General features: G+C 37.9%; 1 protein-coding gene across 1 annotated transcript in view; it reads left to right on the forward strand.

Moving 5' to 3' along the window:
* The window catches only part of UGCG (UDP-glucose ceramide glucosyltransferase), a 36,714-nt gene extending 13,491 nt beyond the window's left edge, over positions 1-23,223 (forward strand). The window contains exons 2-9 of the mRNA XM_072842347.1: positions 3,954-4,095; positions 11,756-11,858; positions 12,580-12,681; positions 13,980-14,092; positions 17,064-17,242; positions 18,276-18,362; positions 19,209-19,398; positions 19,869-23,223. Coding sequence (XP_072698448.1) covers positions 3,954-4,095; positions 11,756-11,858; positions 12,580-12,681; positions 13,980-14,092; positions 17,064-17,242; positions 18,276-18,362; positions 19,209-19,398; positions 19,869-20,039 — 1,087 coding nt within the window. The 3' untranslated portion in view covers positions 20,040-23,223. The remainder of the gene's footprint in view (positions 1-3,953; positions 4,096-11,755; positions 11,859-12,579; positions 12,682-13,979; positions 14,093-17,063; positions 17,243-18,275; positions 18,363-19,208; positions 19,399-19,868) is intronic.
* Positions 23,224-26,566: the final 3,343 nt, after the last annotated feature.

Below are 26,566 nucleotides of genomic sequence, written 5' to 3' on the forward strand. Positions count from 1 at the left end.
TTTGAAACCAGTAAACCCTGTAGACCCTGTCAGAGCCACCTCACTTGGAGGACTCAGGCCATTTTTGAGACTCTGGGCAAATGGGCTGTTGATCATATTTTGAAAAATAGAGATTGGCTTACAAAACACTAGCCATGGCCAAGGCACCCACCAGCATCCTTTCTCTGTGTGGCGGGCAAAGTTATATTAAAGTTCTCGCTTTAGAACATAGTTTGGTTGACTATAAAAGTTTTATGTAGAGAAGAGCTTCTGTACACGTGTAACTCTTCCATTAGACTGCAGCTCCGTGGCAGTTGGGAATTCCCCTGTTCATTTTATCTCCAGTGTGCAGGATGATGCCTAGTGTACATCTGGGGTTCAAAAATGATTGTTCAGGGAGGGAATGGCAAGTAGTCGTGGAGCACCACTGTGTGCTCACTGTAGTGCCATGTGATTTGGTGTGTGATGTAATGGATGTTTTACTGTTTTTGATAAACATTTCACATAATTTGTAACAAGGGGCTTTGTCAGTTATGTTACATAAATCAAAACAATATGCTCCAAAGTAGGATTCTTGTATCCTAGGGGGTACTTCACAAGATGACTCCTTAGGGGGTATGGAATGAAAATTTGGGAGGTTGAGGGGGGGGGAGAGAGATGGGAGAAAGATAAATGGGATTTTTTTTTTTTAAGATCCTGTGACATAGTTTGGTTATAATTGAGTAGAAATTTCAGATTTAGTATTAACCAGAAAGAGCTTCATTGTTGTTCAGTGAGTCAGAATGAGTCTGATAAAATACTACATTCTTGATACAAAAAGCTTTCCGGGGATCCCTGGGTGGCACAGCGGTTTGGCGCCTGCCTTTGGCCCAGGGCGTGATCCTGGAGACCCAGGATCGAATCCCACATCGGGCTCCCGGTGCATGGAGCCTGCTTCTCCCTCTGCCTGTGTCTCTGCCTCTCTCTCTCTCTCTCTGTATCTGTCATAAATAAATAAAATGTTTAAAAAAAAAAAAAAAAGCTTTCCGAAGGACAGGAGGTATATCTCTATTAGCATTTAAAGTAAAATGTCTTAATAAAGAGGAAGGGAAGAGGGGGACGTAGGATCAGTCCTGGACTATTTAACGCTGTTTAAGTTATCCTTGTTTTTAATTTAAAGATTTGCCAAATTCAGTGAGCTAGTGGGCTGGGTTTCTCTGTATTGGTCGACCTTGTGCATGTTTCGATAAGTTTAATAGCACTTCATGATCATGCAGTGGGAAAATATGAAAAAATTCCTGGGATTCCAGGCCTTATTTTGTCTTCCATGTCTCAAACTGTTCCAGGATTTCAGTGCCTTGCCTCCCATTCTCTCTGCCGCATTCTGGATAATTTCTTCAAATCTAGATTCCAGTTGTCTAGTTCTCTTTTAAGCTGTACATGCATTCTTCTGTCTATTGCGTTTCAAATGTGAATGATTATATTTTTTATTTCTAGACATTGAGTGTTTTCTTCACCTAGGATGGTCTCTCATCCTTTCTCTTGGGTTTTGTTCAAGCAGCACAGGTAATTTGTGTTATGGGTTCCAAACCCATGTGTTGGGTGTTCTCTTGGAAGACTTTTTCCTTTTATTCACTTCATTCAGGAGTGAATCCAAGAAGGCAGCATCCCCATCTTTGCTCTGTGGGCCAGCATTTTTCTATTTTGTCTTTCAGGGATTCTGTATTTATACAAGATGGACAGAACAGAGGTCCCATCATTCTTGTCTCAGGCTTGTCTCCATCTCTAGATCATCAGGGACTAACAGATGGCCTTGGGGCAAGCATCCAGCACTCCCTCATAGATTTCTCCACATTTCTGACCTGGGAGGTTTTCTCTATTTTTCTAACAGTTCACTCATGTATTTTAAAACATGCTTTTAATGCATTTCTATTAAACATTATAAATATTATGTTAGATTTGTACGTGTGTGTGTTGGCTTTTATATGCATTTTTTAAAAGTCTCTGGAAAGATGGACAAGAAACTAATAATGCTGAGAATGAGGGACAGGGGTGACAGGGAGACTTCTCTTATGTGACTGAGCCATTTAGGCACCCCTTATTTTATTTTTTGAGAGAGAAAGCTTGGTGTACCCATGAGGCAGGGAGGGATTGAGGGAGAGAGAAAATCCTAAGCAGACTCCACACTCATTGAGGGCTCGATCCCATGACCCTGAGATCATGACCTGAGCCAAAATCAAGAGTCGGATGCTTAACCAACTGAGCCACCCAGGCACCCCAGTGGTTGTATAAGTTTTAGATCATGGTTTTACCTCTGTCCATCCTCTAGATGAACTTGCTAGATGAATATTTTCCTAACTATCTATGGCAGAAGATCAGCTCTTTAAAATTTTTCCAGTCTGGCATAGACTGATACTTTGGTAAACTACAATAAAAATAAATACTGATCACGTGCTTGGATGGCATGGAAATGTCAAATTGCTGTAAATGTTTCTAAATGCTTTCTCTTCATTTCTTCTCATCGCAGACCAGTAAAAATGCAACTTATCCACGAACCACAATGAGCAGCACTGTTGGAAATGATACCCTATTATTTTCTGGCATTTGGAGGTTGTATATCAGAAATTGATACTATCTTATTTTTTAAAAAAATCTCTTACTGGTTTAAATTTTTTTTTCCATTGTAGGTAACCCATTTTTCTTTCTGTAAAATGTTTTATGGCCTTATCTGAAATGTTGGATATTCGCTATGGCCTTTAATTAACTGAGCATGAGCCCAGGGCTAACTGCTGTGGATGATGATAGTGGTGTACTTTCAGAAGTCATTCATAGATTAATGGTGTATTTCATCAAATCAAAGATGCATTGATTATGGTGTTTTCTTGATCTTCTAGAAGGTTTCATTGGCTGGTTTTCATGCTACTAATTTAGGACTGCCATCTGGCTGCCACCAATTGTTAAGATGCCATCGATTTCAGAGATGTTAAAATGTGGAAGAACGTGTGTCTTAAAATATCTTGCACATGGTCCCGTGATCGTTCTAACCTCTAATTACTGTTGAGTGCTTGGAGACTTGCTTATGAGGAGGAGGAAGGATTCAGTGACTTCCTTTAGAAACATCACCACTCTGCTGAAAGGCATCTCTTCTCTTTGTTGTCACACCATGAGCATTAACTGGGGCAAATTCTTTCATTAATTCGCATGGCTTCCCTCCTTAGGAGCCTTTTGCTGTGGCACCCTTGGGATGGACCAGCGCTGAGAACCTTGGCCAACTTATCTGTGTAGTGGTGGTGGTATATTTTCCAATGTCATTAATAGACATTTTTTTTCATCATAGAGATTTTTTTTCATACTTTCAAATTCCCTCTGTTCTGCCCCTGCCATTCTGAGCTTGTGAATATTAGAAGTTCTGCTACTTACCCATTTTCTTGCTTGCTGTGCCAGTAGCATAATACTTCTTTCAGTTGTGTGTTATGTAGGCTGCTTGTTATAGAAATTTCTCAGATTTTTCTGGTTATACTTCTCTGGTTTTCTGGGGAAGATAGGAACTCCTCTCCCCACCCCCCACCCCCCACTGTTTATATAGTTCTTGGTCCACTTTGATGGCAGTTTGGGAGGAAGGGCAGTTAACATGTGGGCTAACACTATAATTCATTTCTTCACCATGTATTTATTGAATGCCTACTCTCTGCTAGGCATAGTTCTCTAAGCACTGAGAGTACAACCATAAACAACAGTCTTAAACTCCAGCCTTCATTGGAACATTCAATCTTCTTCATTCTGGTTTTCCTAAACTGGGCACTTCTCTGGTTACTTTGCTTCATTTTCAGATATCTGAGTGTTGTACTGTATGTTGGCAAATTGAATTTAAATAAAAATTAAAAAATAAAAGTTAAAAAAAACAAGTAAACAAATAAAACTTAGAATTTAGTAATTTCTCGATAGCCTCACACATACTTTATCCAGAAATAATGTATATATTATTTGCTTTTTAGCCGATTACACCTCAACAAGAAGGCAACGGACAAACAGCCATATAGCAAGCTCCCGGGTGTGTCTCTTCTGAAGCCACTGAAAGGTGTAGATCCTAACCTAATCAACAACTTGGAGACATTCTTCGAATTGGATTACCCCAAAGTAAGTACAACCTTGAACTCATTAGAAATGGGTGAGATTCTTTTCTCTCGTGTTTCTCTCGTAAAGAGCCATGTTGACTGTAAAAGGTGAAGGGATTAAAAATGCACAACAATGTCGGTCTCATACAATTTATGCTGTGATAGCAGTAGTCACAGGACAGAAATGGAGTTGAGGAAGGGGACAGATTTCCTTTTGTAATCTTGTAACCACCTGCATGTCCATCTGAATTAGAAATCCCAGAGTAGACCTCCTGGAACTCAGACATTGTTAAGTGCCTGGCAGTTTGAATAAAAAAAATCTTGTTCCATGAGAGGCATATGTGAATGACGAGAAGAAGAGGCAGTGAGAGAGAAAAAGCAGCGTTTAGTGATCTGAGATGGGATGCAAGATAGCTAGAAGTAAATGTAAATTACCTTGAGAATCTGGCTTTTGAGCCAAGAATAGGTTATAATTAGCAGTAAGATGGGGCTTCCTCATACCTAATTTCTAATTTCTTTATCTTTCTGGGTTTTAATGCCATATGTATTGTTTGTTGTTTTTAAAAAATTATTTTTATTTAAATTCAATTAACATAATGTATTATTGGTTTCAGAGATAGAAGTCAGTGATCTGTCAGTCTTATATAATACCCAGTGCTCGTTACATGTTGTGCCCTCTTAAATGCGCATCACCCAGTTACCCTATCCCCCCATGCCCTCCCCTCCAGCAAACCTCAGTTTGTTTCCTGTAATTAAGAGTCTCTTATGGTTCACCTCATCTTTTTTTTTCCTTTCCTCTTTTCCCCTATGATCCTCTGTTTTGTTTCTTAAATTCCACATATGAATGAGATCATATGATAATTGTCTTTCTCTGATTATTTCGCTCAGCAAAATATCCACTAGTTCCATGCATGTCTTGCAAATGGCAAGATTTCATTCCTTTTGATGGCTGAGTAGTAGTCTACTGTTTGTTGTGTTGTTTGTATCATTCATCTATACAATCTGTAGATCTGTGAACTCAACATATTCCTTCATTGGCGAACTCCCAGTTTTCTTGAGGTGACAGTATTCTTTTTATCTCTTCCCTTTGATATTCCACCTGTAGTTTCTTAGGAGAATTGACTGTTTCTTGATTTATGTAGGCAGCTTGATTGCCGCTTTTTAAGCTGCCTGTTTGAAACACTGCTTTTGAATGTGTTTTTACATTTCTAGCTGCTTGATTTGAATTTTCCTCCAAGGTCCCTGTTCACTTCTGTCAGTTTTTACCCTTACTGTCTCAGTTTCTCCATAGTTTTTGCCCTTTGGAGACTCTTGCCCTATTTCCTTAGAACAGTGTATCCCAACTAGTGAGGAGGAAGATAATATATCCACCACACTTCTCATGGTGACTGTTTTTCACACTCTTATTTCTTTTCTTTTAGCTCTTATTTTTCTTGGTAGCATCAGTGAAAAGAATAGAGAAGACACAGATGTGATAGCCTTAATGCAGCTCTTATTAAGTATGTAGACACAAGTATAATTCAGTTATTTTTTAGTGTTGTTTTTATATTAGTGCTTTTAAAGTGTGGAAGTCTAGGTATTTGAAGCTAAGTTGAAGCAAAACAATTATGTGTTTTTCTTCTAGTTTATGTGTGTGTTTAATAATTTTAGAGATGTGAAGCATGCATGCAATATCTATCCAATAAATGTAGTATGTAATTTTTAAAAAATCACTTGATTTTCTTCAAATGTGAAAGTGTAAGAAGTATTCCTTTGTAATTTAGAAAGAATGATACAAGTAAAATTAACTGTAAAATAAGCTTTGCAATAAGAAAAATGGAAGGTTTTCAAGTCCTACATTATGTGGGTAAATGCAAAGAATTTTTTTAATGAAGAATATTTTCATTGATATTAAATCTCAGAATAGCTTAGAATCATGCATTTATCCTTGTTGAAATTTAATGTCACATTTCAGTTGTTTCATCATCATCCTGCCCTTTTGCCATTACTCACTCTCAGAGCTTACTTATGGAACTTTTATGTTGGGTCCTCAGGAAATGATAGTCATGGAATTGAATTGGTTGCGGAAGTTAGTGTGGGTTTTAGTTGCAGAAAGAGTTTTTAAAAATAACCCAAGAACATATGTATCCATTAATTCTGAACATTTGGGATAAGTCCATGATTGATTTCTCCTTCTGAATGAAGATTTTTTTAATTACAATTTGAGATTATCTTAAGAGCTCTAGTTTTTGCTTTTTTTCCACTTATGCCATTGGGGTCTTTAAATTGGTTGTGGAGAAAGCTGTTTTGATACTTATTATAAAATGAGGAACTGCATATATAAGAGATTGTTTTTATTCTTTTTTCAAAGTTTTATTTACTAAAACTTTGTACAGTACTAAAAGTACTGTTTGTTAGCTGTGTAAATAGAAAATAAAGAAAGCAGAGGGAAAGTCTAAGGATCTGCAATCTAAAGGAAAATTTGGACCTTGCCACATTTTATTGACTTTTTAAAAAAATTTTATTGACTTTTTAAAAAACCAAGCCCAATGACAAATGTTCCCCAAGAAACTAAAGTTAAACCACTGAAATCCCACAAATCTGAGAATGAACAGACAACTTGCTTGTGTCACCAAGGAGACCCGTAGTCCTGAAACGAACATTTGTGTGACTGCCAGGCCCAGCAAACTTTACTATTGGCTTTTTGTCGACTTGAAGATTGTTTTCTAGAAATATGTCTTATTTCATTCCGGACTTAAGTTTTTCCTCCTCATTTGATTTGGAACATTATAAACCATTCTGGAAAAAGAACATGTTGAAATTCAGAAATTTTACTTAATTTTGGACACGTGCAAGAAGATTTACTACGTACTTGTTCTGAATTTCTGGGTTTAAACTTTGGTGAGGATTGTTACTATACTAATTGCCCTGAAATATTTCAGTGCTTTACATATCTTGTCAATCCACTTGGTTTTGGTTTTTGTTTTTTTAAAGATTTTATTTATTTGAGAGAGAGAATACATGGCATGGGGAGGGGCAGAGGGAGAGAGAGAAAGAGTCTTAAGCAGACTGTGCTGAGCCTGAGGTGGGGACTGGTGCCAGGACCCCAAGATCATGACCTGAGCCGAAGCCAAGAGTCAGACACTTAACCGACTATGGCACCCAGGAGCCCCAGTCCACTTATTTTAATATTTATTCCTTGAGGGGAAAAAACACATAAGAATGAAAAAGCCATACAATTCATTTTCTGCAAAATTGAGCACTCAGCTTGGTGTCAGCATAGACAGCCCTTTAGGGAGAGATTTAGCCGCAGAAGGAAGATGTGGTAATCAGTTTCAAATGGTTTGACAGCTTTACGTTAGTAAATCCTGGCCATGTGAAGAGTTTTTAAATTAAATGATTGGAGGGGATCCCTGGGTGGCTCAGTGATTTAGCGCCTGCCTTCGGCCCAGGGCGTGATCCTGGAGGCCCACGTCAAGCTCCCTGCATGGAGCCTGCTTCTCCCTCTGCCTGCATCTCTGTCTCTCTCTGTCTCTGTCTCTCTTTCTCTGTGTCTCATGAATAAAGAAGTAAAAATCTTAAAAAAAAAAAAAAAAGAATAGCTTAAATGATTGGAGCATGAAGCTGTGGTAATATTGGTGGGTTTTTTTTTTTTTTTTTTTTTGCCTTTTTTGCAAATAGAGAATTGGCGTAAGATGTTACAAGTCCAGTGCCACATGTGGACTCTTTCTTGCCAGTGGTGTAGTTATCCGTAACAGGACTTGTTTTCTTACTGAATGGTCTTCTAAACAAAGAATTAGAGAAGACAGAAAATTGAATCCATTACCAAAAGACCAAGCACAACGTATGTGGTGAAACTACTAAATCTGCAAGACTAGGAATTTGCCACGTAAATTTAGAAAACCGTATAAACAATTTCTTGAAAATAGAGAAGCAGAGCTGTCCAGACTTCGAATTCAGAGCTGTGTTCTTATGAAACATTTCCTTCCTGGCATCTTTCTTTCACTCAAAAGTTATCCTAAGGACAAATGCATTAACTTAATAAGTGTTATTAATCTCCATGCTGCAAGAATGTTTTAGGTATTTGGGGTCTAAATCTATTCTGTCATAGAAAATTTCTATTCTGTTGTCATCCAGTATCATCATAAAATTTTCTGTAGAGATGATGTATAGTTATTTATAGACCAGGATATTCCTATTTGATATGCCGTATAACTGATTAATATCGTTAAAACAGTTTTCTATTTTGAGAGGATGTTTTATCTTATTTGCTATAGTGCAAAGTTTATATTCCTAATATCTACAGGGCCAAATCAGCAGTTTTCCTAATGCTATTCACATCCCTAAATCTAGTATTTTATATGCTTCTGAATTTATTTATAAAAGATAAAAAGTAGCATTCGTGATTTTTGCCATTTCAGATATTCTGTTTTTAAATATCAAAGGCTGAATCCCACTTTGTGGATTTCTGACACACACACACACACACACACACACACACACACCCCTTGTTCTCAGCCTTTTAGCCATTGCACTGTTTGAAAAGGAAAAGGGAAAATTAGCCAGTTCTAGCTATTAGTATGTAACCTTACTAAAGACTAACCTTCTCATCTGAACTACTCTGGGGTTTATTTCTGGATTTTATGTATTCATACTATATCACTTTATAATGGAATTCACTATATCTTAAAGCCCTTTCTGAATTATTACATGTTTTCTTGAAATATTTTTAAAGTGTAATATTTTTAATAGACACTAAGTTTTTGAACATATATTCTTCTGCCTAATCCTTTAGATAGTATAAAAATATCCAGGGGTGCCTGGGCGGCTCAGTCCGTTAAGCCCTCCGCCTCTTGATTTCAACGCAGGTTGTGAGATCAAGCCCACATTGGGTTCTGCGTGGAGTCTGCTTGTCCCTCTCCCTCTGCTCTTCCTCCCTGCACCCCTGTCACTCACGCACATACTCACTCTCTCTCAAATAAATAAATAAAATCTTTTTTTAAAAAGAATCCAGAGAATTTTTTTTGTATTAGCTAAGAGAGTCTTTAACCAATTTGGTGTGTTGTATTTTGCCAGTTTCAGGGTAGTTGGAAGTGATTTAACTATTCTAATACAGAGGTTTCTAGCAAATAAAATGCTTGATCAAACTGAAGACATGGGTCATTATCATAGCTGAAAACGAAGACTCCTGGTTAAAATCTAATAGTTCAGAGAATACTTGGAATGCTTACCTCCTATTTGGTATGATTTTCAATATCCAAAACAAGTGAAAGTTATGTGTTTAATAAGAATCTGAACATTTTTTTAATGTGACTTGAGTTTTGTTCGCACTCTGGGTAATCAGGAGGTTTTTAATTTTCCTTTGAAATTAAGTTTAAGGGGTATAATCAGTAAAAAAAAAAACTTTAATTTTTTAAAAAGATTTATTTATTTTAGAGAGAGAGGGTGCAAAGGGGTGAGGGACAGAGGGAAAGGAGGAGAGGAGAACTCAAGTGAACTCCCCACTGAGCGCAGAGTCCCATGTGGAGCTCCATCTCAGGACCCTAAGATCACACACTGAGCCAAAATCAAGAGTTGAACATTTAGCCAACTGAGCCACCCAGGCGCCGAAAATAAAAACTTTAAATCTTGCGTTTGAAGAAAGGTAAACTCTGCCTTCTCTGAGTGCATTTCCAGAACTATATTTTGCAAAGTTTTCTCTTGCTAGGGAAAAAAGCTAAGACTAACTTTTTGATTATATTTTATGGAATTATATCACTTATGAACATTTCCTTTCACTGTTCTTGCTTATACCTGTAAAACAACCTGAATTCTAAAAGCATTAAAGAAACTCTGTGGTGTTTGGAAGAATGAGGAATTTTTTACCGCAAGCCTGGCTGAGCAGCATGCTCTAGTAGGGAAGCCAGTTGTTACCTTTACCCTTTGGAAGGTCACTTAATCTTTCTGATCTTCATTGCGAAGGTCAATTCCTTTTAGCTGGTTCAACCAAACATTGTTTTGAGAGTCCTTTGGGAGGATGACTGATGCTTTATAGGACGTAGGAGTCAACCCTTTGGGAAGTTCAAGGGTGTGGGCTAGAGTGGTGTCCTTCCCATTCTCAGATTTTTTTTATCTGGTCCCTGGAGACGAGGCATCTGTAAAGTTGGTTTCGATACCTCCTGAGTGGCAATTTTGGTCAGTTATCATTGAAAATAGATAGTTGATAGAATGTATAAGAATAGTAGGTAGAAAGTATGAGGAAAGTATGCATTGTTTCCCCCTCTGCCTAATTATTGAGAAAACTTTTTTTATTTTTTACCTAAAAAAATCATGTTACTTTCTTCTTTGACTTTAATCCTGGCCCTTTTCATATTCAACCACTAGTTCCCATGTTGCTAGTTTTTGCTGAATTTCCCCTTTACCTGTGCTAGTCCCTGTAGCTCAGATACTTATAAAGTTATATCCTTAGCTCTTTTTATTTTTTAGGACCCATAGATTTGGTTTTTTTTTCATGAACATAATTAACCTCCCTCTTTTGCTTAAACATGCCCACCCCATTTTAGAAAGGATTGGTAGGAAATTTGTCACTGAGTCAGCATGAATTGAACAGCATTTTTGAAAAACAACAACAACAACAAAAAACTAAGAATACTTACCCTATAAAATAATATAGTAGCATTTTTGTATGTGAAAGCAAATACTTTTTAAAAACTTAGTCGTTTACTCAATGATAACTTAAAGATTTAGCTCAAGATTTTATAAATCTGGTTATATGTCAGAGTCACCCCCAGATTTCTAATTCAAAAGTAAGAGTGGGGCCACGATTCTCTTCTTTAAATAAATGTCCCAGGGTAACAGTCAATTGCCAGTCAATTGCAATGAAGTGACATCCCTAACCTACTGAGCAAAATAAAGCCCTGGGTATTTTCAGTGTTAAAAGGCTAACCATACTTTTCAGGATGATAGATTTTCAATCAATTTTTTTTTTTTAATTTTATGATAGTCACACAGAGAGAGAGAGAGGCAGAGACATAGGCAGAGGGAGAAGCAGGCTCCATGCACCGGGAGCCCGACGTGGGATTCGATCCCGGGTCTCCAGGATCGCGCCCTGGGCCAAAGGCAGGCGCCAAACCGCTGCGCCACCCAGGGATCCCTAATCAAATTTTATTTCAAAAACTGTTATATAGCAAAAATCTAATCTCATTTTGTCCTTTTCATGTAAAGAATTTGGGAACATCCTTTAAATAGATCATTATGGAATTTGACATATAATTTATAGCACCTTCGTGAAATAATAAATTCAGAGAGAGCTTCTAGAGAGCAGAGTGGGTGTTTATTTTGCTTGCTTTCTGTGTTGCTTTTACACTGTTGGGCACCCTGTATTTAGTAAATCTTCAGTGAGGAAGGCCCTAGAGAAGCTTGAGATCCCATTTAATTACCAGGCCATGCCTATCTGGGAATGGCAAGACATCAGCAGTGAGGGCTGCCAGTGTCTTCATTATCTCTTCTGCTTGCAAATAGGCCCCCTGTTCTGGGAGAAGCTGCTCTCGATTAAAGCAACACTTGATATCATAAGTGTTTGCATCCATTATGAGTACTCTCTTAACTTTTAAACTGTGTGTGTACAATTGCTTGTTTTTCTTAATGCCTTTTTATCAGTAAATACTAATAATGTGCTTATTTTTATAAGAGATTAATTTACATAAAATGTGTTCTTTGACTAGTATGAAGTACTCCTTTGTGTACAAGATCATGATGATCCAGCCATTGATGTATGTAAGAAGCTTCTTGGAAAATATCCAAATGTTGATGCTAGATTGTTTATTGGTAGGTAACAAATTAATTCTCCAATAATCCTTTTTGCTTTAATAGTATTAAGTATCAGTAATCTTTGTATTAAACAATAGTGAAGTTATTAGGATGTTTGCTTTATCATGTTGGAATAGTGATAGGGTATGTTTGTATCCTTTCAAGAAAACTTAAGTTCTAAAAACACATGTTTTTTTCCTATCTGGGATTAACAAAATAACCAAAAAACCCCTACTCCCTCCCCATTACCCTATCATGTTTTTCTCAGTCAGACATAAGAGTTTGTTGTTTTTGTTTCTTTAATATTTTCAGTCTGTGGGCTTTCCTATATCTCATTCACTGTAATTGGGAGTTGAGCAATAAAATTTGCTTTTATGATATTTCAAAAATAATATATATTTTTAAAAATGAATGTTTTTCAAAAGCCTAGGGGCTTAGTCTGAAGACTTGTAGAGAGATATTTGCCATTAAACATTGATTCATACTTAACTATTGATACATTAACTTAAGAATTAAAAAACTGAAACTAACACATTTTCAAAGAAATTATCTTTGAGAATGAAGTTTTTTCCTGAATATATTATTAATACTAAGGAATGTGAAGCATAATGTTAAAGTATGTTTGCTTAAATTATTACATATGAAAGTACTTTTCACTTCTCTCTACCCTATATCTGAATTTTAGAAAATACTTCCAATGTTACACGAATCTTTGACTGTTGCACCTTTACATTTTTAGGTGGCAAAAAAGTTGGCATTAATCCTAAAATTAATAATTTAATGCCAGGATATGAAGTTGCAAAGTATGATCTGATATGGATTTGTGATAGTGGAATAAGAGGTGAGCTTCTTTTTATTTATTTATTTTACAAAACTATTCATTGGATGATAAAATGCCAAAAGCAATCTGAAAATATATTTATCAATCCTTTTTGTTTGCTTAATAAAGTAATTTATTTCATTTTTTCATGGTAAAATGTCAAGTTATACTTAGTAAGATTTGGAATTTTTTAATGCTAACCTAGAATGTTACATGTATAAAAATATTATTACATTGAACAGAAAATTCCAACTATTAATAAAATTGTCATGGTCCATTATATAGGATTTTTCATAGTTGTAAATTTTCCTTTTTAAACATTTATATTCCAATTACCACAAGTTTCTTGACTTCAGCATTTTGGGCTGGATAATTCTTTGTTGTTGAGGCTGCCCTGGGGGATGATTAGCGAGGATCCCTGCTACACACTCCATGCCAGTAGCACCTCTTTCTCTGTTGTGACAACTGAAAACTGTCTCTAGACATTGTTAAATGTCCCTTGCAGAGCAGCAGTTGAGAACCACTGCTCTCGAATATGTGTATTTAAGATCCAAATACACTCATAGATCAGATTTCGTTCATAAAGACTTGAAGGAAATAAAAATAAGGTCATGTAAAATGATAGGAAATGTTTGCTATTTGAAGAGGGAACAATGATTTAAATTTTTTATTAGCCTAAAATGCAGATTGGAAAATTAAGAGAAATGTGGCAGGCCTAATTAATCAGGATCATTACAGATCTATTAGTTTGTGGTCAGAGATTATATTCATTCTTTGTTTTCTATCTTATTTTCTATCATATATTTGTTATGTTTTTGTAACACATGTACACATCTCTGTCGAGTATCATCTCATTGAATTCTCAGCAGTTTTATGAGAGAGACCCTCTAAGACCCTCTAAGAAAGAGGAGGCTCATTTTCTTATGGTTAGAGAATGCAGAAGCCAGCATAAGGACTGAGGTCCTTTGACCTCTGCTCCTGTACCGTTTCAGTTAGGCCACATTGTCTTTAGGACAGCTTAGAGGTTCTGAAATAGGAGGAGTAACATTTTCAAGGTATATCTTGTCTCTGGTACATAGTAGGTATATATTAGCCTGGAAATGTATAGCATAAATTAGCTTATCATAAATTATGCCTTTTTTGGAGATTTTGTATTCTACTTAGAAAAGTGATTGAGAATTTTATTAGATTCAAATGTAAAAAAAAAAAAAAAGAATTTAATGATAGTTCACAAAATGTATTTTGCATTAATGGGCATTTTACTAAAAAGATTTTCTTTTCCTCTCTCCCTTGCCACCTTTTTGTCTTTTTTATTGTAGTAATTCCAGACACACTCACTGACATGGTTAACCAAATGACAGAGAAAGTAGGCCTGGTTCATGGTCTGCCTTATGTAGCAGACAGACAGGGCTTTGCTGCCACATTAGAACAGGTAAGTATGGTGGTCATAATAATGTTCTTATTGTCAGTCACATCCCTGATCTGCCAGAATCTTGAGAGTTGGGATGAACTACCCAATGTGAACTGTAATTAAGTCTGTTTTAACGTGCTAAGTACTGGTATCCAACATGAGATTAGTGTTTTATGAGTGAAGACATTTTTGGGCCCCTGCAATCACTGACAGCTGAACTTACTACACTCCCGCAGTGAATGGATTTATGGAGGAAACACCTTGCGATCTCATTACCAGCTGAACACACCATAGTCTTTATCTTTATAACCCTCGCTTTCAGTTCTAGAGTTAGGTTCTAGACTATAGACTTAACATAAAAGCACATGGCATATAGTTCTTTCAGAGACCTAATCTGAAAAGAATCTTTTTAAAATATCAGAGTATTTAAATACACAAAATGGAAAATTATTCATACAAGTCATTATAAAATCCATTTGACTTTCCTTTTTTTTTAAGATTTTTTTATTATATTTGTTTTTTTTTTTTTTTTAATTTTTTTATTTTTTTATGATAGTCACAGAGAGAGAGAGAGAGGCAGAGACACAGGCAGAGGGAGAAGCAGGCTCCATGCACCGGGAGCCTGATGTGGGATTCGATCCCGGGTCTCCAGGATCGCGCCCTGGGCCAAAGGCAGGCGCTAAACCGCTGCACCACCCAGGGATCCCTTTTTATTACATTTGTGAGGAGAGAATAACCCTACCAATGAGAGAAAGTTTGTATTTTTTTTTCCCATGTGCCTTTTTAAAAAGGTGAGATGGTACTCTAAAAACAATTTGTATCTGATTTTTGTCACTTCATTATCTTTTCTCCATATTTTTAACTTTATATAAAAGTGATTTTTTTTTATAAAAGTGATTTTTATTGGCTGTATCACAGTCTATCACATGCATGTTCTATACCTGATTTAACCATTTCTGTGCTATTAAACATTAAAGAAGAAAAACTTGCTTTAATGTCATCAGGGAAGGATATACACTTGTAGTCTTTTAAACATATCAACTTGCTTTTAAGCGTATCTGCACTTACATTATTTTGAATTGCAGTCTTGGGATTACCACAGATCTGAGGGGGTAAAGGTATGTTGTGAGTGGAATTTAACCTTTGGCAGTTTGAGCCATGAACTCTTACTATTGCCCATGAATATATTTGTCCGATTTCAAGAAATCATTAAGTCTTTAAATATCAGAGTTTTTGTTTAGTAAGAGAAACTCTGAGTAGTTACTTTAAAAGAAAATACTTTTTTTTAAGATTTTATTTATTTATTCATGATAGATACAAAGAGAGAGGCAGAGACATAAGCAGAGGAAGAAGCAGGCTCCCTGTGGGGAGCCTGATGCGGGACTCGATCCCAGGACCCCAGGATCACTCCCTGGGCCGAAGGCAGGTGCGCTAAACTGCTGAGCCACTCAGGGATCCCCAAGAAAATACTTTTTATTCCTATATGCCACCTTGTATTTTTGTTTTAGAAATATTCAAGTTGTGGGGCATCTAGGTGGCTCAGTCAGTTAGGCATCTGCCTCTGGTTCAGGTCATGATCCCAGGGTCCTGGGATTGAGCCCCACATTGGGCTCCCTGCTCACTAGGAGTCTGCTTCTCCCTCTGCCCCTCCCCCCTGTTCATGCATATGTGCATGCTCATTCAATCTCTCTCAGATAAGTAAATAAAATATTTTAAAAATAAAGAAAAATAACATTGGGGAAATAGGGAAGAAGCTCAGAGACTCGGGCAGGAAGCAACTAGCTATGAAAGGATGCACAAAAGGAATTAAAATAGGATTGTCCTATAGGTTGATATACCTATAAGTGCTGTTTGTATATATGCATGTGGAAGTATATACACAGGGATCCCTGGGTGGCGCAGTGGTTTAGCGCCTGCCTTTGGCCCAGGGCGCGATCCTGGAGACCCGGGATCGAATCCCACATCGGGCTCCCGGTGCATGGAGCCTGCTTCTCCCTCTGCCTGTGTCTCTGCCTCTCTCTCTCTCTCTCTCTCTGTGTGACTATCATAAATAAATAAAAAAAAAAAAAAAAAAAAAAAGGAAGTATATACACAACGTACATACACATGTAACGTATATTCACATACATACGCCTGTATGTGTAGATGTAGTTACACAAACATTTTTTTTTTAATTTTTATTTATTTATTTATGATAGTCACAGAGAGAGAGAGGCAGAGACACAGGCAGAGGGAGAAGCAGGCTCCATGCACCGGGAGCCCGATGTGGGATTCGATCCCGGGCCTCCAGGATCGCGCTCTGGGCCAAAGGCAGGCGCTAAACCGCTGCGCCACCCAGGGATCCCAACACAAACATTTTGAAAGTAGGCTATATAACATATTTGTTAATATTTGACATCAGTGAGTGATATTTTTACCTGACTTATTTTATATCCAAATTAAGTTTTATTTGGATAAATCTTCGAATCTTATAGCTTTAGGGAAGACAGTATTTATTTGAAAATAGAATTATTTTTTCTTAGAAGAATATTTTTCTTTGTAATGGTGATAACAAGAATAGTCAATCTAGGGGCACCTGGATGGTGCAGTTGATTGAGTGTCTAACTCTTGATTTTGGCTTAGGTCATGATAATCAGCATCATGGGATTGAGCCCTATATGGGACTCCTCACTCAGCAAGGAGTCTGCTTGAGATTCTCTCTCCCTCTCCCTTTGCCGCTCCTCCTGCTCTCACTCACATGCTCTCTTTTTCTCTCTCTCTAAAATAAATAATTCTTAAAAAAAAAAAAAAAGAATAGTCAAATAAATTACTGATTGCCTGCCACATGTAAACAGTGTTTTGTAATAATTTTTATTCAGGTAGTTTATGTAAGAATAAGAAGATATTCAGTCAGTCATACTTAAAGTTCATTAAGAAAAAAATGTTTTAGATACCATACTTTTAACATAACATTCTAATTATACATATATGTTTTTGCTCTTTTTGGGGACAGGTATATTTTGGAACTTCCCATCCAAGGTCCTATATCTCTGCCAATGTCACTGGCTTCAAATGTGTGACAGGAATGTCTTGTTTAATGAGAAAGGATGTGTTAGATCAAGCAGGAGGGCTTATAGCTTTTGCTCAGTACATTGCTGAAGATTATTTTATGGCCAAAGCAATAGCTGACCGGTAAGCAAACTAAATTACATGAGGCTTATAGTACTTGTACCTGACTTCTGTTGGTATATTGTATTTGTTAAGCCCATGGGTTAAGGAGCTATTTTATTTTATTTCTTGCTAGTGAGTACAGGATAGATTAATATTTCTATAAAGTAATTCCTATTATTTATAGATATGTTATAAAAGAAATAAATGAAGAAAATAAGTGTTCTGATTCTTTTACATTCTTTAACATAGTTTGGCATTAAAAGGAAGCTTCTCTGTGATTATAAATTTACATTATTATGGATGTAAATTTCTGTGTGTTTCAGAAGATTAAAAATATTAGTGCAGTCTTAAGCCAGCAGGTGAAAATTTAAAGAATATGATTGCACATTTTGGGATTTCTTAGATTATTTGATGCCTGCTAAGAAGCCACCTAACGGTTCACAGAATGAATTCACATTTCTCTGTCAAAACACATGTTTGCTTTTAAAGGGGTTCATTGCCCCTTTGTGATAATTTACTAAAGATAGGATTTTAAAAATTGACGAAGGTTTTTAAAATTCTTTCATGTTGGTATTCATGTACTCATAGTTTCATAGTGTTTCCCATGAGATACATAATGCTTTTTGTTTGCATTTCTTGTGAATATCCACACATAAATCACACATCCCTCCTCTACACCCAGCCTCCTCCCATTTGAATTAGTGGTTTTTTTGGTTTTAGTTTTGGTTTTGCTTATTAGTGATCAAGGACTAAACTGAAATACAGAACCCGCTCCACTTAGTACTTTCAAAATGTCTGCATTTTAAGTGTCTTAAACCGTAAACTAAGGGGTTGCAGTCTCTCTCAGCTGTAGATGGTACTTCATGGGCCTGTGTATTGCTCAGAGATCCATGAGTCTGATATACCCCAAGTAGGGTGCTGATCCTGAGAACGAGGCTCACCCTGAACACCAGCGGTTGCTTACTCTGTATAGTGATGAGTAAATGTATAATCAGTCGTGCCTGCATGTGTTCATCATCATCATAGTTCATTTTATAATTGTCTTAATTTTCAGAGGCTGGAGGTTTGCAATGTCCACTCAGGTTGCAATGCAGAACTCTGGCTCTTACTCAATTTCCCAGTTTCAATCCAGAATGATCAGGTAAGCCAGCTGTTCTTCTTTTTATACTGGATGAAAAGAGAAAGGTTGAGGAGTAATTTTTACATGGTCTAGTGTGATATTCAAAATACTGAAAAGTCAAGTCTTGCTTAGTTCCAGAAAAGAGAGGTTAGCAACCTTATTAAAATAGATTTTTAAATTTTTTAAAGCGTAAAGTCAATTAATTAATATATAACATGCTGTTGGTTTCAGAGGTCAGTGATTTGCCAGTCTTATATGCCACCCAGTGCTCCCTCCATCGCGTGCCCTCCTTAATGCCCATCACCAGTTACCCTATCCCCCACACCTCTTACTAAAATAAATTTAACGTTTAAATATATTTTCTTTGCTGTGTAGCCCTGAAAGCATTCAATAAATATGAGATGCTGAAGTGGGGGAGGGGGGATGGCGTAACTGGGCACATGATGGAATGAGCTCTGGGTGTTCTCTGCAGCTGATGAATCACTAAATTCTGCCCCTGAAACCAGTGATACAGTATATGTTAACTAAATTGAATTTGACTAAATAATTTTTAAAAAGAAAGATGTTGAGACTTTGATTTCTTTAATATGCTTATCTCTGTTTTCTTAACTTTCTATACTTTGAATTTTATAATCTTTATTCGTTAGAGTGTAGGCCATACAAATGAATTTATAGACTTTTTTCTTTGATATACTAAATAAAAATAGAAAAGAGATTCATTAAATACTCTTTAAAGAGGAGGGCCTTCATATCACAGAATAAAGAGCTGGTCATTTGGTGGAAAGATTGGTTAGTCTTGTAGTCAGGCTGTTGTTTAAAAAAGGTCTTTTTTAAATAAATAAATAAAATAGGTCTTTTTTCTTTTAGGTGGACCAAATTACGAATTAACATGCTTCCTGCTACAATAATTTGTGAGCCAATTTCAGAATGCTTTGTTGCCAGTTTAATTATTGGATGGGCAGCCCACCATGTATTCAGATGGGATATTATGGTATTTTTCATGTGTCATTGCCTGGCATGGTTTATATTTGACTACATTCAACTCAGGGGTGTCCAGGTATGTGGATAGGCATGAAAAGATTGGCAGTCATTTGGTGGAACTAAAACTATTTTTATTTTAGAAAGGGTTGATGAAATCTATCTGAGCCATTCTTTAGCTTCCTTTTGAAGGTTAATATCAGGTTTAAACATTACTTTCTTTAGTAGAATGTGGATGCAAAACTTAACTTGATTTTCAACTTTCAGTTGGTAGCTAGACTAGGACTTTTATTAAGGCTCCAAAAAAAATGATGTTAAGCAAATCAAGTATTCAAACTAAAATATGTTAGGATTAGCCATTATTTTAATGCTTTTTCTATTCATAATTAACATTTTTTAAACTGATACAGCACAGCAGTTCAGTTATATAAAGAAACAGGCTTGATTTTATATAGTATATTTAAAAGGGTGATATTGAAGAATTTCATTTTTTAACTATGTTTAGTTCAACAGCCAGTAAATCCATCTTTTTTGTTTTTTAATTCCTAGGGCGGCACACTGTGTTTTTCAAAACTTGATTATGCAGTAGCCTGGTTCATCCGTGAATCCATGACAATATACATTTTTTTATCGGCATTATGGGACCCTACTATAAGCTGGAGAACTGGTCGCTACAGATTGCGCTGTGGAGGCACAGCAGAGGAAATTCTAGATGTATAACTACAGCTTTGTGACTGTACATAAAGGAAAAAAGAGAAGTATTATAAATTATGTTTGTATAAATGCTTTTAAAGATCTACCTTCAGTAGTTTTATCACATGTATGTTTGATATCTGTTCTTTAATTTATTTTGCATGGCACTTGCATCTGTGAAGAAAAAAAAAAAAAACACATCTGTAGTCTTGGCCAAATGGTACACTTTATTTTGTGGAAGTATTGAATCAAGAGAATTGGTTCTAGGAACCTGGGTTTGATTTTCGTTGTTTGTTTATTTTTTAAAAATAAATATATATATATAAATATATGAATGCTCTGCAACAAACACTATGACAGTATCCTTCAGTAGAGAAAGTTTCTTATCTGTGAGTACACTCTTTTAGAACATTTATGGGATGGCAGCAGCTTTGTTTTGGAGTTTAGGAAAGACTAGAAAGGAATCACTTTACACATCTAAAGTGAATGGTATTGTATGGTGAACAACCCACACTGAGGTACTAACTAAGAAACTTTTTCATGCTCTATGCCTACCTCTTGTAGTTGTTGCAGAGCCAATATAAATTGAAATAAGGTAGCTAGGCCTTGCAAAAACAAATGGAAAAACTTTAAAAATAATAATAGTAAAAGAGCTGGAGTCTAGTATTTATATGAATCTGTGAGAGATATTTTTTTTGGTCTCACTGCAATGAACCAAAAGTGGTTGAGTTTGGTTTTTAATTGTAGCCATGTATTGAAGGCATCCTTTTGACCAACTCTTGTTGGTTCTGTCTTGAACCATTGTTAATCACTGTGCTGGTAAACCTTTCCTTCCCTGCTCCCTTACCCGACCCCACCCCATCTTTCCTTAACTTTTTTTTCGGGGGTGGGGGGGGATTTGGGGTGGTTTTGTTTTAGTGTGAGTGGATGTTTTGATAGTTGTGAGGAAAAATGCATTTCAGACACATTTCACACATGAGCTATTTTCTTACTCAGTATGTCTTATTGTTAAAAAGAATGTAATTTCATGATACAGGTATTTAATATCTTTTTTAAGTAAGTAAATATTCTAGCCATCAAATAAATTGCAGTAGAGTATTAAGTGAGGACAGGATGAGTTTTACTCTTAAAATCAATCAGTATCAAACTAAGTCTACTGTGTGTGTGTTTTTTTTTTTTTTTTTTACTCTTACAGTTAGTCTAGTCTTATTTAAATTGGATTTTTGTATTCCAGTTTGTATGACAGAGTAGACTAGATCAGTGCTAGTTGTAAATGCATGCTGTCTTTCACTCTTCTCCCGCCCTGCCGCTAGACTTGCTTGTCACGTTATGCTTAACTTGTGGTGAACTGGACTTGTTTTTGTTTAAAAAAAAAAAAAAAATAGGCAAAATGTAAGGGATAGTGCATAAGCCTTTTTTTTTTCCCCCTGTAGTGGAATTTTTGCTTTTTCTCTGGGATTGGATGGCATGTTGTCTACATGAACGCCTGCTGCAGGGCTGACGCTGGCAATATGGCAGCTTTCAATTCTAAGTTACTACAGTTTCCATGTCAGAGCATAATGTGTAGCATATCAGCAATAATTACATATTTATAGAAAACGGACACATTTTCACCTCACTGAGCCAATTCATTTAATTGTCTAATGACTAACATACATGGTTTCAAGTGTACTATACCTATTCATGTGTATATACTATGGATACACATTATGTATAAGCTTTTCTCTGGGCCAAACTGCTTCAATCAAAAAGTTTTTTTTCTTTTTTTTTTTTTTTGCGCCTTATGACGAATTTGTTTGAAGGGCATTTTCTTCATGAACAAAGGCTTTGATGCATATTCCTTTCCATGTGAAATGGGTAGTATTGCTCCCTGAGGAAAGTTGCACAGTGAAAACCAGTCTAGTTGTGACCCACTTTGTGTTTGTTTTTTTTTTTTTAATCTCGATTACAAAAGTTGAATTTTGCGAATATGTTTGTAATTTGTTGGTTTGTTTAATGAAGTTTGGTTGATGCCATCCTTTGCACCGCTGAAGTGAAATTTTGCTTATTACTTAGCTTTTTGCTAATCTCAGTATGGGCAATGTAACAACAAATCCAAATGGCTGGACAGACTTCTTGTGTTTTGTAAATATAAAAAAATGACTGTTCTGTATGTGTGTTTTATGTGGTAATGGAGTATTTCCTTCAAGTGAAACTTCATTTAAGCAGAGTGATTCTTTGTTTAGCAAGTTTAGAGTGGTGATAATATGGTAAGAAATAATATAAATGTTGAAGAAAGCATCACAACAGAACTGTAGGAGTCCAAATTTAATAAACCATTAAAAAAAAACAAGTGTCTAGAATATACCACATTTTATTATTTAAAATCATTGTATCAAGTTTTTTGTTGAAAATAAAAATTTGAATACAATCAAAACATTAACAATAATGTATTTTTGTTTACTGCCTTTTCCTTTTTTTATCTTTTTATAAGTCACATATTGTGCCGATCACATCAGAATTACTGGGAGAATTCTCTCAAGCGTTAATTTTGACATCTTCCTTTTTACAAAACTGTGCTACAGTCAGGCTTACGGCTTAACATTGGGCTTTTCTACATTGGTTGCACATTAGAAACACCCAGAGAGCTTCAAAAGAAGAAATAACACATGCCTGTGCCCTGCCCACAGAGATTCTGGTTCAGGTACTCTGGGACGAGGCCTGAGCTCTGCTGGTTCTGTGCAGGCAGACCTGTGAAGCAGTGGCTCGTCATCACCTGGAGAAGAGACCCATTGGCCCCTTGGGGCCCCTCCCACCCCGGCTCCCAGCCTCACTTGGCTTCTTAGGTGGTATCACTCCAGTGGCGGGCAAGGCCCAACCAAGGAGAGGAAAGGAATGGCTCTAGGCCTCCCATGCAGAGACCAGCTAGACCCAGTGGCCCACACACTGGCCAGGGCCAGGCTCCTCCCACGCTGGAGGCCTCTCCACGTATATTTCACCATCAGCCTGTGAGGGAAGAAAACTTTTAACTGGAGAGTAGATCCCAGGGGAGGAAGGGTCTAAAAAGAATTTGAAGTGATGAAAATGTTTTACTGTTAAATAGTAGTGATGGTTGCACAATCTTGTGAATATATTAAAAACCGCTCTGAATTGTACCCTTTAAAAGGCAAATTTTATGGTCTGTTAATTATTATACCTGGATTTTTTTAAATAAAGAAAATATTAAAATCACCGTTAATGTATCATTTCCTTCCAGTCTTCTGACACCCGTTACTGAAATGGGTTTGAGAGAACACATAGAACTGCTTGTTTGGCCATTTTCGAAATCTTTCTCGATTTGACAGGTGAAAATATTGGAGCTCATAGTTTAAAGATGGATCTTTTTTTTTTTTTTTTCCTTTAAGTAGGCTCCACACCCAGCGTGGAGCTGAGCACAGGGCTTGAACTCACAGCCCTGAGATCAAGAATCAGATGCTCAACCCACTGAGCCATCTAGGCGCCCCTCGACATATGAATTTTTTTAATGGCTAACAAGATTGTGTATTTTTATACGTATGATTTATAACCACTGGAATTTCTTCCATTTCTTGATCTTATTTAAATGAGGGTCTTAATGTTTCCTTAATGTGTATTCCATGTGTCTCTTCTTCTTTACCATAATAAACAGTTTACCAGACAGAACACTGCTAAAGTCTTTGCATTTAGGATAATGTTTTCCCAAGGCAAGGTGGGGAGGGCATGGAAATAATTGATGAACGTTTGTGCAGCTGAATGGCCCGCACCAGTATCCTGAAAAAAGACCAGTGTTCCCAAATGTGGTTTCCCTCCCTGTCTTAGAACCATTTTCAGCATTGAAGTGACAATATTTTTACAGTCTGTGTATTCCCATTTCTGACATGAAGCTTACTGGCCTTTGGGTACTGTTTTTTTCAATACGTTTCTGAACTTTATTTGCTAGTATTTAGAGAAATGTTTTCTAGGCTTTAGAGCGAGGATATGCTAACTGCAAAGTCAGTTGGGCTTTCCCCCTTCTGTACTCCAGCAATTCTTTATTTAGCCAGGAATGATCTGTTCTTTGAAAGTTTGAAAGAATTTATCCATAAAACGTTATGGGCCTGGCACTTCAATAACCTTTTCCAGCTTATTTTGTTGATAATAGTTCACATTTTCTATGTCTTTTTTTTTTTAATATTTTTTTTTAATTTTTTATTTATTTATGATAGCCACAGAGAGAGAGAGAGAGGCGCAGAGACACAGGCAGAGGGAGAAGCAGGCTCCATGCAGGGAGCCCGATGCGGGACTCGATCCTGGGACTCCAGGATCAGGCCCTGGGCCGAAGCGCTAAACCGCTGCGCCACCCAGGGATCCCTTTCTATGTCTTTTTAAATCAATTTTAGTCACTTAAACCATTGAGATTTTGACAGCGTTTGACAAATTCTCTTCAAACTTTTGCTAGCTACATAGGCTGTTGGGCGGGAGGCTTGCAGCCCCTGTGCGGATTGAACTTGGACCTCTGGTCTGAGAACAGCCATGGGCAAGGCCATCCCTCCCGAGGCCACCGATACCCTCTTCATATAAAGAAAACCTGGCCCCGGGCGGCCTGGGTGGCTCAGTGGTTGAGCATCTGCCTTTGGCTCAGGGTGTGATCCCAGGGTCCTGGGATCGAGTCCCACAGCATCGGAGACAGCTTCTCCCTCTGCCTGTGTCTCTGCCTCTCTCTGTGTCTCTCATGAATAAATTAATACAATCTTAAAAGGAAAAAGAAAACCTGGCCCCATTACTCCTCTTCTTAAAACACTTTAATGGCTTGACGTTACCTTCAGGATAAAGCCCAAGCTCTACTCATGGCAGAAAGGCTATTTGAGATCACATCCTGGGGGCACCTCCAGACTCCCCTCTTGCCTTTTTTTGCCAAACCCACTCACGTTAACCTCATCGTAAACTTCCTGCAGTTTCCCTGATGGCTGCTCTTTCCTGCTCTGGGCCTTTGTGTGTGTTGCTTCCTCAAACAATTCTTCCAACCTCCACAGTGGGACTCTACTCAGGGGCCAGCTTCTCCATGACTTACCTTCCCGAGTTCTGTGTCCTGTGCCTGTGCCTCTAGCCTCACCCTACACTTCTGCCCTAGACCTACCACTGGTTATTTTAATTGGCCCTCTAGTTGTTCGTGTTCATCATTAAATTGGAAATACCAAGGGCAGGGAGGGCCAGTAACTTAACTTGACTTTGTGTCCCAAGCTCCTGGCTTAGGGACCTGATACAAAGTCCATTCTGCTGAATGAATGAATGAACAAATAAAGATAAGCACGCCTGTGCCACTAATCTGGTGCCTCTAGCTAATCACATCCCAGGAATGCAGTCTGTGGAGCCAGACCGGATCCACTCTCCAGCGTTACCATTTGCTTCCCGCACGCCCTCTCTGTGCCTCAGTGGACACCAGCGCGATCTCCTTCGCAGGGGTCGGTGTGAGAATGAAAGGAAGTAACTGCATTTGACGAGCCACATTCTCGGTAAAGGCGGGTGTTCCGATAAGGATCTCAAGCCACCAAGTGAAAATGAAAGCTCAGTTACACAGTCGACAAAGTAGCTCTTCTTCCTCCAGGGCTCGAGGGAAAGGATTGTTCACAATCTGATGGGAGAGAGTTGCTGGATCTTTTTGTAGGGCAGCTGACCCCTCAGCCCCGGCTGGTTCAGGGGACGTATCCTAGCATTCCAGATGAAAATCCATCGGGTTTATTTAAACTATTACAAACAATGCTGTTGTCGCCCGCATGATCCTGTCCCGAATGTCAGAGTCAGTGGCTGGAGCTGCGAGGCCCGGCAGAAAACCCCAAGAGTCGCTGCGCAGACCTGCTCCCTGCAGCGAGAGCGCGCGGAGCCTGGAGGCCGAGAGGCAGGTGTTCACGGCCCCGCGTGGCCACACGCTGCGTGGAGGGAGGTGCTCCCGCCCGGGCGGCATTCAAGGAATTGTACCTGGCTGGAATGTCGCCAGCTCCTCTCCTTGTAGAAGGACAGCTGGCTCCGTGTAATCAGAGAGTTTCCTGGGTGCCCTGTGACTCCGAGCCCTGAGCAGGGAGCGTGGAGGCCGAGTCCCCAGACCCGGCCATCAGAATTCCCTGCCACGCGGCGTGGCAGCCACCACGGTTCCCAAACTGTAGTATAAGGGCAGCTTCAAATGCCAACTGCAGTGCTCCACTCCCACGTCCGAAAGCCAAAAACCCTACACCTTTATAAGCTTTCCTCAGATTCTGCTGCAGGCCTTGCCAGGACCCTTCAAGGAACATTCCAGTAGATCTAGCTTTCGGCGGGAATGCATTTTACGCAAGGACGGTGGAGTGAGGGTGATGGCCTTGTGGCCAGAAGAGTCGAGGCTCAGCCCCTAGGACATACTTATTTTGATCTCTAAGCGAAGTGGCTGAGATATTGTGGTTTATAATAAGAAACATAGGGGCGCCTGCGTGGCTCAATCGGTTGAGCTTCTGACTCTTGGTCTTGGCTCAGGTCTTGATCTCAGGGTCGTAAGTTAGAGCCCTGAGCTGGGCTCTGCACTGGGCGTAGAGCCTCCTTTTGAAAAA

The sequence above is a fragment of the Canis lupus genome, chromosome 10 (genome assembly GCF_048164855.1).
Source record: "Canis lupus baileyi chromosome 10, mCanLup2.hap1, whole genome shotgun sequence".
Taxonomy (NCBI): domain Eukaryota; kingdom Metazoa; phylum Chordata; class Mammalia; order Carnivora; family Canidae; genus Canis; species Canis lupus.